Source organism: Cynocephalus volans, chromosome 4 (genome assembly GCF_027409185.1).
Source record: "Cynocephalus volans isolate mCynVol1 chromosome 4, mCynVol1.pri, whole genome shotgun sequence".
NCBI classification, from domain to species: Eukaryota; Metazoa; Chordata; class Mammalia; order Dermoptera; family Cynocephalidae; genus Cynocephalus; species Cynocephalus volans.
Genome location: NC_084463.1, coordinates 7,380,305 through 7,394,392, shown reverse-complemented (window position 1 = coordinate 7,394,392; position 14,088 = coordinate 7,380,305). Strand labels below are relative to the sequence as shown.

The window sequence follows — 14,088 nt, the reverse complement described above, 5'->3', positions numbered from 1 at the left end:
GTGTGTGTGTGTGTGTGTGTGTGTTTGTGTGTTTGTGTTGGGGGAAAGGAGAGGGGGAGAAGGAGCCAGCCACTTTTAGAAGTGAAACTTTTAAAAATGGAACATTTTTATGTATCAGATCGTTTGCAAACTAACTTTCATGTTAAAATTAGACACAGATGACAAAAATTTCAGCACTGTGGTATCAAAATCATAACTCACTATTGACCCTCTTTACTTCTGCCTACTTGGTATATGTTGTTTTTTTCCACTTAAATTTCTCCTCAGTTTAAATCATTGTTCAGTAACAATTGAGTACTTATGAGGTACAAGGCATTATGTTGGATGCGGTCTGTTGAAGTCTTATTCATTCAAAATCCAAATCTTGCTGGCCAGTTGGCTCAGTTCATTAGATCACGATGTTATAAACACCAAGGTCAAGGGTTCGGATCCCCATACCGGCCAACTGCCAAAAAAGCATCCAAATCAAATGCAAACACCTCTAGGATCACTCCTCTCCCTCGTACTGGACCAATGTGCTTTACTTTCTTCTGAATACCTTTGGTCCATTGTTCCTCCCTTGTGATGTTTTATTTCTTAATACACTTGCTTTTCCCCTCTCCCACCCCACCACCAGTCTTGTTCCCTATTAGATTATAAATGTCACCATAGCAAGGGCAAGTCTCAGTTATGTTTGCACCCATCCACCCTGCCTTAAGCATACGTCTTAAAGTCAGGAACTGAAAAGATACATGAAAGTCTTTGCAGTTGTAAAGAAAGGGAAAAAATGAAGGACATTGGCTTCCTGTATCTGGTGTTAGTAGAGTGGGACATCAGGCAATAAAGCATTCTTTGTTTCCATAGGACATGTTAATAGAGACAACAACTCTTCTCCTCTTTCTCCTCTTCCTCCTCTTCTTCCTCTTTCTCCTCCATCTTCCTGTTTCCCTCCTCCTTGCTTGCTTTTTCTCATAATTTAATTGTAGTATAATTCAGTCTTCAAATTTCTGGATGCCCTGTCTCATCTTTAAAATGGGAAAATGTATATGTTAGTATGAAAAACACTTTTTGCTTTAAGTTGTAATAGTTCAATAGGGAAGCCATTCTTTCCCCTTTGAAATTTAGTGCCAAAACTCGAGTAAACATACCAGTGGTGTCTCAAAAATGGATAGAAGAAGAACCAAACATTTGATTCTTCCTTAGTTGATTTTTCCTTAATTTACAGAATATAATGAAATTTCAGAGGTTGAATTGTCAATAACAAATGACATCTATAAGCATTTTTTTTCTGAGCCATACTAATGAACATACAGTGAAATGGAAATTATAGAAATAAAGTTAAGTAAACTAAACTAGTTTTTCTAATACTCTCAATTCTGCCTTAGATTCAAATCAGAAGACATTTAAAAGGAGAAGATCTATCTTAAACTGGGCCTTTTGGCAAGGTTCTAGCACTCACCAGCACAACTTGCCCATATCTCCAACATCTCCTGTGCCAGGACAGCTGTTTGGAGTTTCTCTGCCAAATATTTGTGAGAATGATAATCTGCCCAAACCTGTCTTGGTAAGTCTCATTTTGGCCTGTAAATTAATAGGAAAGGAATTTTAGGAATGGGGAACTCTGGAAAGTAAACCTGTCCCCAGATGGAAAGATTATAGACATCCCTGGCTTTAGCTAAGAATCTCTATTATCATTACTTAAAAGAATTAAAATCTGACTTAGCTATTGCAGAATCATAAGGAAGACATAAGAGATAATCTAGACTATTGGTTTCAAGAAAGAGCCATATAAGCCTGCTCAGGTAAATTAGAATTTGCTTTGTAGATAGACAATCCATATTCTATCTCTCACAAATCCTTCTTAAAATCCATATTGTTCTGAAACTTTTTTTTTGCCACTTCAGCAAAAGAGACTACTTAATCTTATATTTTTTAAAGTTTTTAAAACTGCTTTATTTGTATTTCAAGTGTTTAAGAATAAAGATACATTCTCTGGCATTTAGTTATCTTTTGTGTATAGAATGGGTCAGTTGAAAGCCACTGAGTTTGTGTTGATATATTAAACAATCACTGTTAACCAACATTTTTATTGAGTATCCAGTATCCTGCAAACACTATACTAGATGTATGGCATTTTATGCTGTATTGTGCATCTATAAATGCCAGACACTAGTCTAGCCCCTTCACAGCTTATCTGTCACAGCAAATATAGGGGGTAGTTATTATTGTCATCATTCCTTCTTTACTAAATTTTTTTTTTTCGTTTTTTCGTGACCGGCACTCAGCCAGTGAGTGCACCGGTCAGTCCTATAGAGGATCCGAACCCGCGGCGGGAGCGTCACCACGCTGCCAGCGCAGCACTCTACCAAGTGCGCCATGGGCTCGGCCCTTTACTAAATTTTTTTAAAAAGCCTCTGAACTTTACCCAGGGATGCACAGTAAATAAGTGGCATAACTAGATTTTAAATGCCATGGATTTCTTGTCTCCAAAACCCATTCTCTTCCTACACTGCATGCAGAGGTCATACAAATAGAAAGCAAAGTGAGTAAACACTTGAAATCTACTCTCCTAGCAATTTTCACGAATTCAATACATTGTTATTAACTGTCATCACCATGTTATACCATAGATCACCTAAATTTATTTCTCTTATCTAACTGAAATTTTGTATCCTTTGATGAACAGCTCCCTAACTCCCCCGCCATCATCCCCAGCCACTGGTAACCACCATGCTACTCTCTAAAAGATTGACTTTAATCCTTCTAGCTGTCCATCCAGCTCCGATCCTTCAGTGCTTTTAATCTGGCCTCTAGCAGCCGAAGTACATATTCCCTTGCATGTATGTGTGAAGTGCTTTTTTGTTTTGTTTCCTTTGCTTCCCCATAGGATATGCTTTACTTTCTTAATCAAAAAGGACCCCTATCAAAAGGAATCTTCAGGCTATCAGCTAATCTGAAATCCTGCAGAGAGCTAAAAGAGAAATTGAATTCTGGAGTTGAAGTACACCTAGACTGTGAATGTATTTTTGTGATAGCATCTGTTTTAAAGGTAGGAAAAGTTCTCCCTTTATCCACCCCGTGGTGTAGCTCTGGAGGAAGTTAAACATTTTATGTTTTGTTTTGTTTCATTATGAACATTATTTCTATCTGGAAAGAACCAAAGTAGATTTAGAATCTAAAAAAGGTTAAAAACATTTCAAAAAGTCAATATTGGACTTTAAAAGCCACTGCCAATGATATGACATGTCAGATATACTTTAAAAATTTTTTTTTACCTCACACCAATCTCTTCTTCAGTTCTGCCACCCCATGCAAAAAGAAAAAGTTGTAATTAAAAATTAAAATACTCAAAACTTACACAGCATGTTTACCAAAATGAACATCCTGCTTATGATGATTTTTTCACTATCTCACTACCTTCCTAATGAAGGTTAAATTTTCAAAAATAGTTACAGCTTACCATGCAATAAACAAGCATTTGCCTTACAACTGAAACAAAAAACTATTGAGACCACTGAAAATTGCATTCATTTCCGTAATCATCATGCCCACAAATATTCCTTCCTTTGTCCCCTAATGCCTTTTACTTTGGAAGTGGAGTAAGAATGGCTACAACATCTGGGCCTTCTTTCACTTTTACTACATTTGACATTCTCTATTGTTCTTACCCTTTACCCATGGTTACTAAGTCACATCTACCCATGGCTGACAGAGTTCTAAAACGTTTTCTTCCCTCACATTCTTGGAAATGTCGTACATTTTTGGAAAACCTAGAGTCAAAACCAGCTTTAAGCAGAGCTTTTGACCCCAGTAGTAGTTTCTGCAGACCTGCAGAAGGAGGCCCCATTTCCCAAAGGGTTGGGGTATACTGGAGCCACAGGTAGAGACAAGGCCCCCAGCCTGCATCCCAAGGCCTGAAACATAAAAACGAAATGACGGAAAATATTGCAAAGAAGACTTTTACATACCCCCTACTCCAGTTGAGTGGCCAGCTGCTTACAGAATTTTACTGCATAACTTCATGAACACTAGGTGTTTGGGGGTAAATGGGCCATGTCTGCTCTTAAACAAACCCTGCTGTGGATGTTTGCAATAAATTATCACTCAAGAGAACTGGAGAGTTTTAACTAGGGTCATCTAATCTGTTTTGTACAGAGTTTGTGATGACTCTTCAGTCCTGAAATACAATAAGGATATCTGTGGTATGCTTAGCTAGATATATATGCCAAGGATATACGAGTAAATGCATATGAGTTTTTCTTTTTCATATAATTAGGTTCTCTCCCAGCTCTTAATTTAGGAAGGTAAAACCAATGTTTTAGAAGAATTTCCTTACTGTGCTGTTCTTCACAACACCATTCTTCTTAAAATTTTTTGCTAAATTCTTGATGCTATTACAAAGAAGCATGATTCTAGAAGAGTTCGTTTATGTTTTAGATTGCAGAAATATTATTTTTCCAAAAATAAGCAAAAGACAAAAAATTATCCAAATGATTGAAGAGTCTGGTTAAATAGGTTCCAAATAATTGAAGGTTTATCATTATGTAACTGTGTTTTAGTCTCATTTCTTCCAAGTGCTTTCCTGAAAGGAGATCAATTTTGCCAAAAGTTTTTGAACTTTTGTTTCTCATTTTTAAGACTGTTTTAAAGTGGTATAGTATAAATTCATCTTCTCAAACTATAATTGGACAAAAATTGCTTGAGACACTATAGCTTTGATCTCTCAGACCTTTAAGGAAAATTTCATATTTAATCTGGCAGAATTTCATCTCAAATGAATTGGAGAGCTATGCTGATGGTCTGGGCTGTGGTTTCTGTGAGTTGGTGATTGTAATTCAGAACCAGCTCGCACATCCTTCTCAGCTGTGATGGTGGCTCTATTTTGTAACTTGTTATTCCAGCTGTGGGAGAGTTCATTGAGATATTATGAGTTATTATCTTTTAAGTGTAAGTTTAAGATTTAATGATGTTTTTCTTCAAGGCAGATCATAAGTATGTTTTCCATTGAGATTTAAAAAGAGAGCTATTGTCAGCAACCCATTTTAAAATAAAAAACTTTGCCTCTTATAACTGACTTTTAAAGTGGGTGCAGCAGCTAAAATTAGTTTGGAATTATGAAAGTTCCATTGCTTTACCCAGAAAGGTAAGTTTTGTGACAATATATCTGAACCACAAGTATCCAGGTATATTTCTACTGCAAGATACAATAGAACAGTGGAAAACTTTGAATTAATCCATCCTTCTTCTTGTTAACCACTCTAAAAAAAATATGTTAAGAGAGTGACTACAAGGATGTCCTGAAAATTATCTTAGAATCTCAGTTACAGTTGATTAGCCTTCCCTTGCCCCCCGTTAGTATTTTCCCATTTGACACATAGCAGCAGTTCAGTCATGACTTCCACTATGGCTGGGGCTGTGCTTGGCATTGACAAAGAATTGAGTTTTCTCTGACTAAAGTTTGCTGATGGGAGATGAGACTGCAAGCTTGGCCTTCTTGTTGCCATACCGAAAGCAACAGAGAAGATTGGCCTAGAATGAACTCTTGGACCAAGACCAAATATATTTTATTTTTAAGCTTTTGATAAACAAAAATCCAAACAGCAAATGCCCTTGGTCCTATCCTGTTTGTGTCATCATCTAGTTTCACCACACTTAGCCCTGCCAGTGGTCTCAGCAGAATGGGATCGCTAAGAAAGGATATTGTACCATGGACATACTATTTAGCATGGACTTGGTTTTATTCACTTCTCTATTCCTTGCACCTCAAACAGTGCCTGACATATATGTATAAATACATATAGAGTGTTGAATAAATATATATAGAATGAGCAAATGAATGATTACCAGATTATGAATCTCACAGATATTTTGGTGCATTTCCTTGGACTAGCTATTTAAGGGAAAGGAGAAAAAAAGGATTTAAGATTGTTTACTGCCAGTCCCTTAAAGTACTAATTTGCTTAAAATACATAAAACAGGAGATTTTGGCCCAAATAGGTTGTCCTTTATCTTTCTCACCATCATCCAGACTTTGGTTATCCGAACGGTTTTCGTTAGAAAAAAATAAAAGCACACGTTTCCATGTGCAGAAGTCAGTGGAGAGCGGGCACAGAGCTCTGTGTAGTACGAAGAAGGGAGGACTTCACAGAACTTTCAACAAGATGTTTTCTTTCTTATTTCTCCAATACATATTTGGCATGAGAATAATGATTTAAAATGTTTGTTTTTCCATCTATGTAAGGAATTTCTGCGAAATATTCCTGGAAGCATTTTTTCATCAAATCTCTATGATCACTGGGTCTGTGTAATGGATCAAGGAAACAATGAAGAGAAAATAAATACAATTCAAAGGTAATTATTCTAATTTGGTCATGTCTCAAAAATACTTCTTAAAAGCTTTTATAAGCTTGTCTATTAAAATAAAGACAATTATCAAAGTCATAGTCCCAGGGACCAGTTTGAAAATAGATTTATGCTGACTTCTGTCATTGTTATTGTTTCTTTCCCTCGTCTTATTAAAATGGAATATTTGAACATTGTATACCTTCTGTATATCTGAATCTGGTAGGAAATGATACACATTTCTTTACTAACTAATATGTAGGCCCAATCTATAGTTTATGGTCTTAATTTTGGTAAATATCTAACTAACCAGTTGACTCCTTATTGTCTTCAGCAACCGAAGTGATACAGAGAAAATGATCTATTTTCTCCCTTCAAGGAACTCACAGCCTGCAGTCTGATAGAGTAAAGTAGATAAATTGTGAATTACAATGCAGTGTAATCTGTGCTGTAAAAGATACTAGGAGAAAACCCGAGAATCCCAACATAATTTCTTTGTGTGTGCTTGTTTAGTACAGTTTTTTCTTGAGCAACTTTCAAACATGGGTGCAGATCAATCAGTTGTCTCTCCATCAAACAGAATTTTCAAGTCTGTAGACAAGTATTAGGTACACTGCTATCAGTTATCTATAATGTATGGAGCTGTAAAATAGCTCAAAGTCTCAGAGCCCCCATAGAAACAGATAACCCAGAAGCATTTGCTAGATGACTTATTTGCCATTGAATACACCCAGTAATCTTTTGGTCTGTTTCAAAGTTCTTCATAACTTATCTAACAAAATATACTCATTGTCAGTCCATTGTACTGAAGAAAGACCTCTGTGCTGTTTTTGCAACAGGAGTCAAATTACCTCATTCCCCCAAGGTTGCAGATTCTTATTGAAAAAAGCAGTAGTCATGAATATCAGCTTATCTGTTTTCTGAATGGTAGTAAAAAACATTTTTGTGAATGATCATTTAAAAAACCCATATCAAGTTCTGGTCAAGGTGGCAGAAAAGATGGTCTGCCACATCCCTCTATTGCACATATCAACAAATTTACAACTGTAAAAATGTAACATCTGCCAAGCTGAGGCTGCTGGAGCTCATTGGAAGAGAAGGAGAGACCTACGGAGTTCATGAAGGTGGGAGAAACCATGATGACAGAAAGAAAAAACTGCTCTGAGCATTTCGTGCTGTGGCCACTTTAAGGCTGGAACTGCTGAGTGCATGGAGCAGGAGCCAGCAGAAGCTGCAGCTGTGCCCTTCAGATGGAGTTACTTGGAGGCAGCAGGGAGGAAGAAGAGGGCCTTGGTGGGCCCCAGGGGAGCAAGACCACTAATAGGGTTCCCATGGAGCCACACAGGAGGAGCCAGAACAGCTGAAAAAGGGGAGCCATTCAGAGGACAATGAGTCATCGCAAGGGACCAGTGCAGGCCCCATCCCATGGGAACTGTTTGGAGCATGGGCAGTGGGGGAGACAGGCCCACTGATAGAACACTGGGACACAGCAAGGACAGCTGATCTGACCCCCAGTCAGCACAGGACCACTCAGAGTAGACTGGTCCAGAATGCAGAATTGTATGGGTGCAGTTTGATGGAAAAACTCAGGCCTAGATCAGAGTTTCTACACGACCCTGGTGCACCAGGTCTCTGTGGAGCTGGAAGTACCTATAAGGTCAACCATTAAACCCTGAGTTGCAAAAAAAGCCTTCCCTAGGGAAACAGCAACAGAGCAGCAATTTAGCTCAACCACACTGCTCAAGTACTAATTCCCACAGGAAGTGGGAAGCAAAGGACAAAAAATTAGTTCCAGCCCAGGCATACCGCCAGAGCCTTGGTGTCTGTCAGGGGACGGGACATGAGGCATGGAGTGGGGACTGGACTCCCCTCCCACAACCAGGCACACTGTGCCAGCACCTCAGAGCCTGCCTGGGGACCCAAGGCATGGAGAAGGGGACCAGAAACCGACCCACGACCAGACATACTGTGTCAGTGCCTCAGGGCCCACCCGGTGACCTGAAGCATGGAGCCAGGGACCAGAGCACTCCCACAACCAGGCACCACTCCAGGTCCTTGGGGCCCACCTGGGGACCCAAGGTATGGAGCCAGGGACCAGACACTCCTCACAACCAGGCACACCACGAGTGCCAAGAAGCATGCCAAAAACATTACCTCCATGTGGGTGGCCCATCACAGCCATCACAATAACCATGGCTACCACAAAAGCAGCTAGATGCACTTTAAATTTAATCACTGTTAAACTATATCAGAAAACTTTTTGTGGGTTTTGGTTGAGAATATCCTGAAATGTTATAGGATTTGCCTAAGCTAAAACACATTGTACTAGTTTTAGGGAAATATTTCAGGCAGCACTTTTTTATGGGACATTTTTTTGCATTCTTTTACATTTTCTTTGGTTGTGAAGGTAGTGAAAAAAAAATCCCCAGTGCTTTTTAAAATTTTCTCTTTCTGTATAGGTGGTCCTCACTCTGTATGGTACCACGTTAACTGAAATTCTTGCATATCTGAACTCTGTTCCCGATTCTCCCCCTTGACTTGCACAGTTCCTCATGGAAAGTTAGGGTTGCCCATCTTTACAAGTTTTTTAATAAAATATTTAAACAGCACATTTTTCTGTCTTTAGGCTATTAGACCAGCTTCCGAGAGCAAATGTTGTTCTCCTAAGGTATCTTTTTGGGGTATTACACAACATCGAACAACAGTCCTCGTCTAACCAGATGACTGCATATAATTTAGCTGTGTGTATTGCTCCAAGCATCCTTTGGCCTCCTTTTTCCTCCAGCCCAGAAGTAGAAAATGAATTTACAAAAAAGGTAAAGAAGTTTCTCATTTTTATGCCCTGGGAGACTGAGTCCCCATTTTGAAACTAAAATTCAGAGCATTAATTCTGAAAGACAGTTTCTTAATTAACTTAAGTACACCTCCTTATAAACTGAGTTTACTGATTATGAAGTGTTTTATCTTATCCTAATAGGCTATAGGAAGGTGATTGTTAAGCAGAAAAGAGATTGCACTTGGGTTTCTTCTCTTTTCCCTTTAAGGAGGCTAAACTCTATGACTGACTTAAACCATAAAGTGATAATAAAGCAGTTGATATGATTATTAACAAAAAAACAAACAAACAAGGACTTTGGAGTTAGACAAGCCAAGGTTTAATTCTCAGCCCCACCATTTACTAGATGTACAGTCTTTGGCAAAGTCAGTTATACTGAGCCACTATTTCCTCATCTGAAAAATAGAGGTGGTGATAATACTGTAGTTACTTGAAATCACACTCCTGCAGTGCCTGGCAGTTAATAAAGGGTTTGGAGATATTAGTTTTCTTTGCTCCCAACATTCCTCCTGCCCCTTGGCCTCAGCTACTGGGGTAAGAAACTACAGAAAGGTTCCAGTACATCTCAATGGATGCACAAAGCCCCCTAGTAAACTCTTACCCCCACAAGCACTTTCAGTTAGGAAGCTTATGGAAGGCAACAGTGGATAAGATAGTCAGACAAGTGCATGGGTAGACACTAATCAGGAAAAATACAAATGTTCTTTCTAGCTGTCTCTGTCCTTTATAATATACCCACAGAGGAGCCCTCTTCCCAAGCTTAGGACAAGCTGTCCTTTACACAAGAAGTACTTTTCATAAGTCTTTATCTTGTAATGATACTTTACAAATTTTCATAACAAAGTATATTTCTTCATCCCAAACACCCTATAAAGAATACTTGAAATTATCCTAATATTACAAACAGAGCTATTGGTATAAAATGTTAGCATTAAGCCAAGGACATAAATAATTTTAGGCCACTGATTAAAATTAAGTTCTATGGCCAAACTTCTCTTGAAAGTACTTTTTAGGGGAAACTGTTTTGTATACTTTTAAAGCATATAAATTTCTCAGGATACTTTAGTATTTTTTGTTAAAATCAAGATTCACATAAAATGTGATTTATAAAAATGTTATATGAAAAGTAGCAGTTCATTCTCCCTTTTTTACAGGTTTCCCTGCTTGTACAGTTTCTGATTGAAAATTGCTGTAGGATATTTGGTGAAGAAATTTCTTCCCTCTTAGGAGAGACTTCAGTGAGTTGTGACACTAGAGAGAATGCCTCAGGTATTGTGAACAATTGGGTTGGTTTTTGTGAGAAAGAGAGATTTTGTCTGTGAAGATGCTGGGACAGTGGTTGTCCAGAAGCCCACAGCAGCTGAGGTGAAAGAGGCCTCTGACCTGGGTTAGTGGCATCCAGGGCCTCTGTTCCTTCAGAGTATATTAGCAGTGTGGTGGGGTTAAGAAATATGTAAGATGAGGTCCCAGCCTTCAAGAAATGTTTAATGGCAGTGTGCTGTGGCATTATAGTTTGAAGCTTTTTTTTTTTTTCAGTAAAACTTTATGAAGAATCCTAATATATATAATAGAATTGCTGTTGTTAAAACTAGGGTAGAAGGCCCAAAGGCAGTAGAGGCAGACCTGTTTTTTGTTCTTGTTTTCCTTTCTCTCCTTCCTCTTACTGGTCCCTGAGACACCTCAGGATTCTAGTGTGCTATGAAACAGTTTGAAAACTAGCATCATTTTCTGGGGAAGTGCTGAATTCAAAGACATACAACCTTCCAGAATTCCTCTACTGCCAGTTATGTCATCCTTGGCCAATTATTCTATGCCACTGAACATCAGTATCTTCATCTGTAAAATGTGGATAACAATAAAATCTAACTTTATGATTATTGTAAAGATTAAATAAGGTAATGGATATTGAAGAACTTTGTAAAAGAGGAACTAATAGGGTTAGTAAATGGTTTCCCCAAGACTACAGTTAATTATGTATAAACACCAACAATCCATGTTAGAAGGCAGTCTTATTTGGAATCTGGGTATACCTAGTATTAATTCCCTTATGCTGTTGTTTTGGTTTGGGTTTTTTCTTTTTTTAATCCTTGCATGGTCTTATGACATTTTATTGTTTTGAGAAAAACTAAAGGAACATTTTGTCAGGAACTGAGATAAATTTAGTACAGTATACCCCAGCAGTTTATTTTTATTCTGCACTAACAATTGAGAAGATTGTGACAGAATCTTTCTTTCCTGAGAGTAGAGATTTGAACACTCTATGTGAAAAGATAATTAAACTAAGCACCATAGTTTGTGTTTAATGAAGCTTGGGCTATATTTATGGTAAGTAAATATGTTAATCATGTTTTTTTTTTTTTGACAGATATCTCTTGCTTCCAACCAAGTGACTCTTCCTATGACAGCTTGGAAAATGAAGTAAATGGGGATGTGGACACTCCCTGTAGTGACTTGGCAAAGAAACTTAACCAGAGTAGCAGAAGCATGGACTCTGTCTTAACCCTTAGTGACTATGACCTTGACCAGCTGGAGGTGGAAGGTCTTGACCAGCCTGAGGCGGAAGGCCTTTTAACCCTGAGTGACTTTGACTTAGACCAGTCTAAAGATGGAGACATTCAAATGAAACAGCCTCTTGAATCCAAGCAGATGACAATTGCAGTGATGTACAGAGAGGCCCTCCCACTGCAGGAGCATGCCAGGGCCCCATCTGACATGTGCACACCCAGCTACCTGTCTTCAGATGCAACAGATGCTCCAAAAACCCTGAGGCGACACCGGCACTGCTCGGAGCCCAGCACTGACTGTCTAGATTCTAAGCTTTCCTCTCTCGAGGAGGTTTATCAGAAAAAGCTGCGCAAGTCCAGCTATGAAGCAATTCTCTCTCAAAAAGATGAGGATTATCTGAAGCAGAATCAACCTCTCCAGGAAGGGGATAAGACATGTTTTAAACAGAGTTCAGTCACAAGCACTGATGTCTGTGAGAGAAATGCCACCAATCAAAACATGAAGAAGAAAAACTTGTCTGGTACTGAAGGAAATCATGGGAAACTTTTCCCTAAGTCCAAGTCAGTGTCCATTTCTGTGGCATCATATAGTCATATGTCCTCACAAGATCATTCGAGGAACCAGCCCTTTGATGAAGATACATCGAGATACTCCCTGCCACACACAACAGATACCCTCAAGAGGTCCAGGATACACCGGCGCTGCTCAGAGCCCATCATAGATAACCAGCACTGCAAACTGACCTATCTCAGGGGGATTGATTTGAAGAAACAACATAAAACCAGCTGTGAAGCTGGTCTCTTGCAGGGAGAGGAGGATTATCTCAAACAGCATAAGTCTTTGCAAATGGAGGGGCAAAAGCTTATTAATCAGAGTTTGGTCATGGGGATTGAGGTGGGCAAGAGTAGTGCCACAAACCAAAACACTGAGAAGGTTTTACCCCCAAGATTAAGCCTTTGCCCAAAGACTAGCTGTTGCAGCTTATCCTCCCCAGGCACCTCCCCATCTGGCTCATCAGTGAGTTCTCAGGACAGTCCTTTTTCTCAGACTTCTGAACATTCCGTGTTTACACCCACTGAAACTCCCTCTCCAATAGATTGCAATTTTCAGGCTCAAAGAAAACAAGGAGAGCTCTCTTCTGACTTTAGCAGTTCCAAGTTCATTTCTGGAATGCCTGGTCTGTCATCAGGGCAGGGCAGCAGCCACCTCGTCAATACGAAAAAGGATAGTGTAGGGCAGCATTCACAAATGCGTTCTGTAACTCTTCACCCCAACACATGGTTGAGAAATGGTATAGCCAGTTTGAAAAACTGGTCTCTCAAAAACAAAGTAAAGGCAGCCAGGCCAGAGGAAAATAAAACAGGTTCTCTAAAAGGACTTTCAGAGCCACCTCCTCATGCTTCTGGTGTTCCAGAAGCCAACTCACTGGAAGAGAGACAGAAAGACATGCCCATGAAGGCCGTGGACCTTGGTACTGTGCAGACAACCCATTCATATAATTCTTCTCCCTCCCAGGAATCAGAGAGACACAGCAGTTCTCCATTCAGCCTAGTAGACAGCGGACTCAAACTGTGTATGAAGTCCCACAAGGAAGTCAAGCCTGTAGGTCAGGGCTATTCTACAGTTCTGCATTGGGGAAGAGCCTCAGCCAGCTATCAGAGAATGGAGGATATGGCCAGCCCAGACATTTAACCAAAGACATTTAACCACAATGAGGATCCGACATCTACGAGAATAAGAACTGGGCTTATAATATAAAGATGATAGTTATTATGACCTCTTTGTACAAGACATCTGGGATAGGTAGCATAAGGATAATTATTGCAAATACTTAGGGCAACAAAATAATTCTTTTTATTGAGACTACTTGACAAAAATTTTATGCTAAAAAATTTTATCACTTAAGTGTTTGGGAGATATTTTCCTTATTAAAGCATGGGATTATAGAGATACTAGCAGAGGACTAGAGAAAGCATCTTCTATAAAGGAAACATGACTTATGAACAGTCTGTGAGATTAGTGTCGTGAGAAAACCAGGATATAAATGAACTATAGGGGACTGGAGAGAGAGGGGAAGGGCACAGAGAAAACATCCACATTCGATGGAATGTTTTTAATAAGCAAGAAAAATGCCACTACTCAAAGCAAAAGAAGAAAAGCATGTCTGATAATGATGGAAGTCATGGAAACCCTTTCCTCAAATCTAAGCCAGTGGCCATTCTGTGGTATCTTATAGTCACATGTCCTCACAGTATCATTCCAGGAACAGGCCATTGATTCAGCTACTGTGAAGAAAATTGGAGTGATTCAAGAGCCCCGGGTACCATGATATAACTTTTGTTTGTTGTGTTAGTTGATTTGTTTTTCCATTAGTGTTGAATTGCTTTGCAAAGGCTCCAAGAAAAAGATGTGAGGAGAAAGAAGGG

The 14,088-nt window shown here is 39.1% G+C and overlaps 1 protein-coding gene across 1 annotated transcript in view; it reads left to right on the top strand.

Moving 5' to 3' along the window:
- LOC134375103 (rho GTPase-activating protein 20-like) overlaps positions 1-13,354 on the top strand; it is a 103,151-nt gene extending 89,797 nt beyond the window's left edge. The window contains exons 10-15 of the mRNA XM_063093271.1: positions 1,365-1,543; positions 2,867-3,028; positions 6,221-6,330; positions 8,948-9,137; positions 10,312-10,426; positions 11,523-13,354. Coding sequence (XP_062949341.1) covers positions 1,365-1,543; positions 2,867-3,028; positions 6,221-6,330; positions 8,948-9,137; positions 10,312-10,426; positions 11,523-13,354 — 2,588 coding nt within the window. The remainder of the gene's footprint in view (positions 1-1,364; positions 1,544-2,866; positions 3,029-6,220; positions 6,331-8,947; positions 9,138-10,311; positions 10,427-11,522) is intronic.
- The last annotated feature ends 734 nt before the right edge of the window (positions 13,355-14,088 follow it).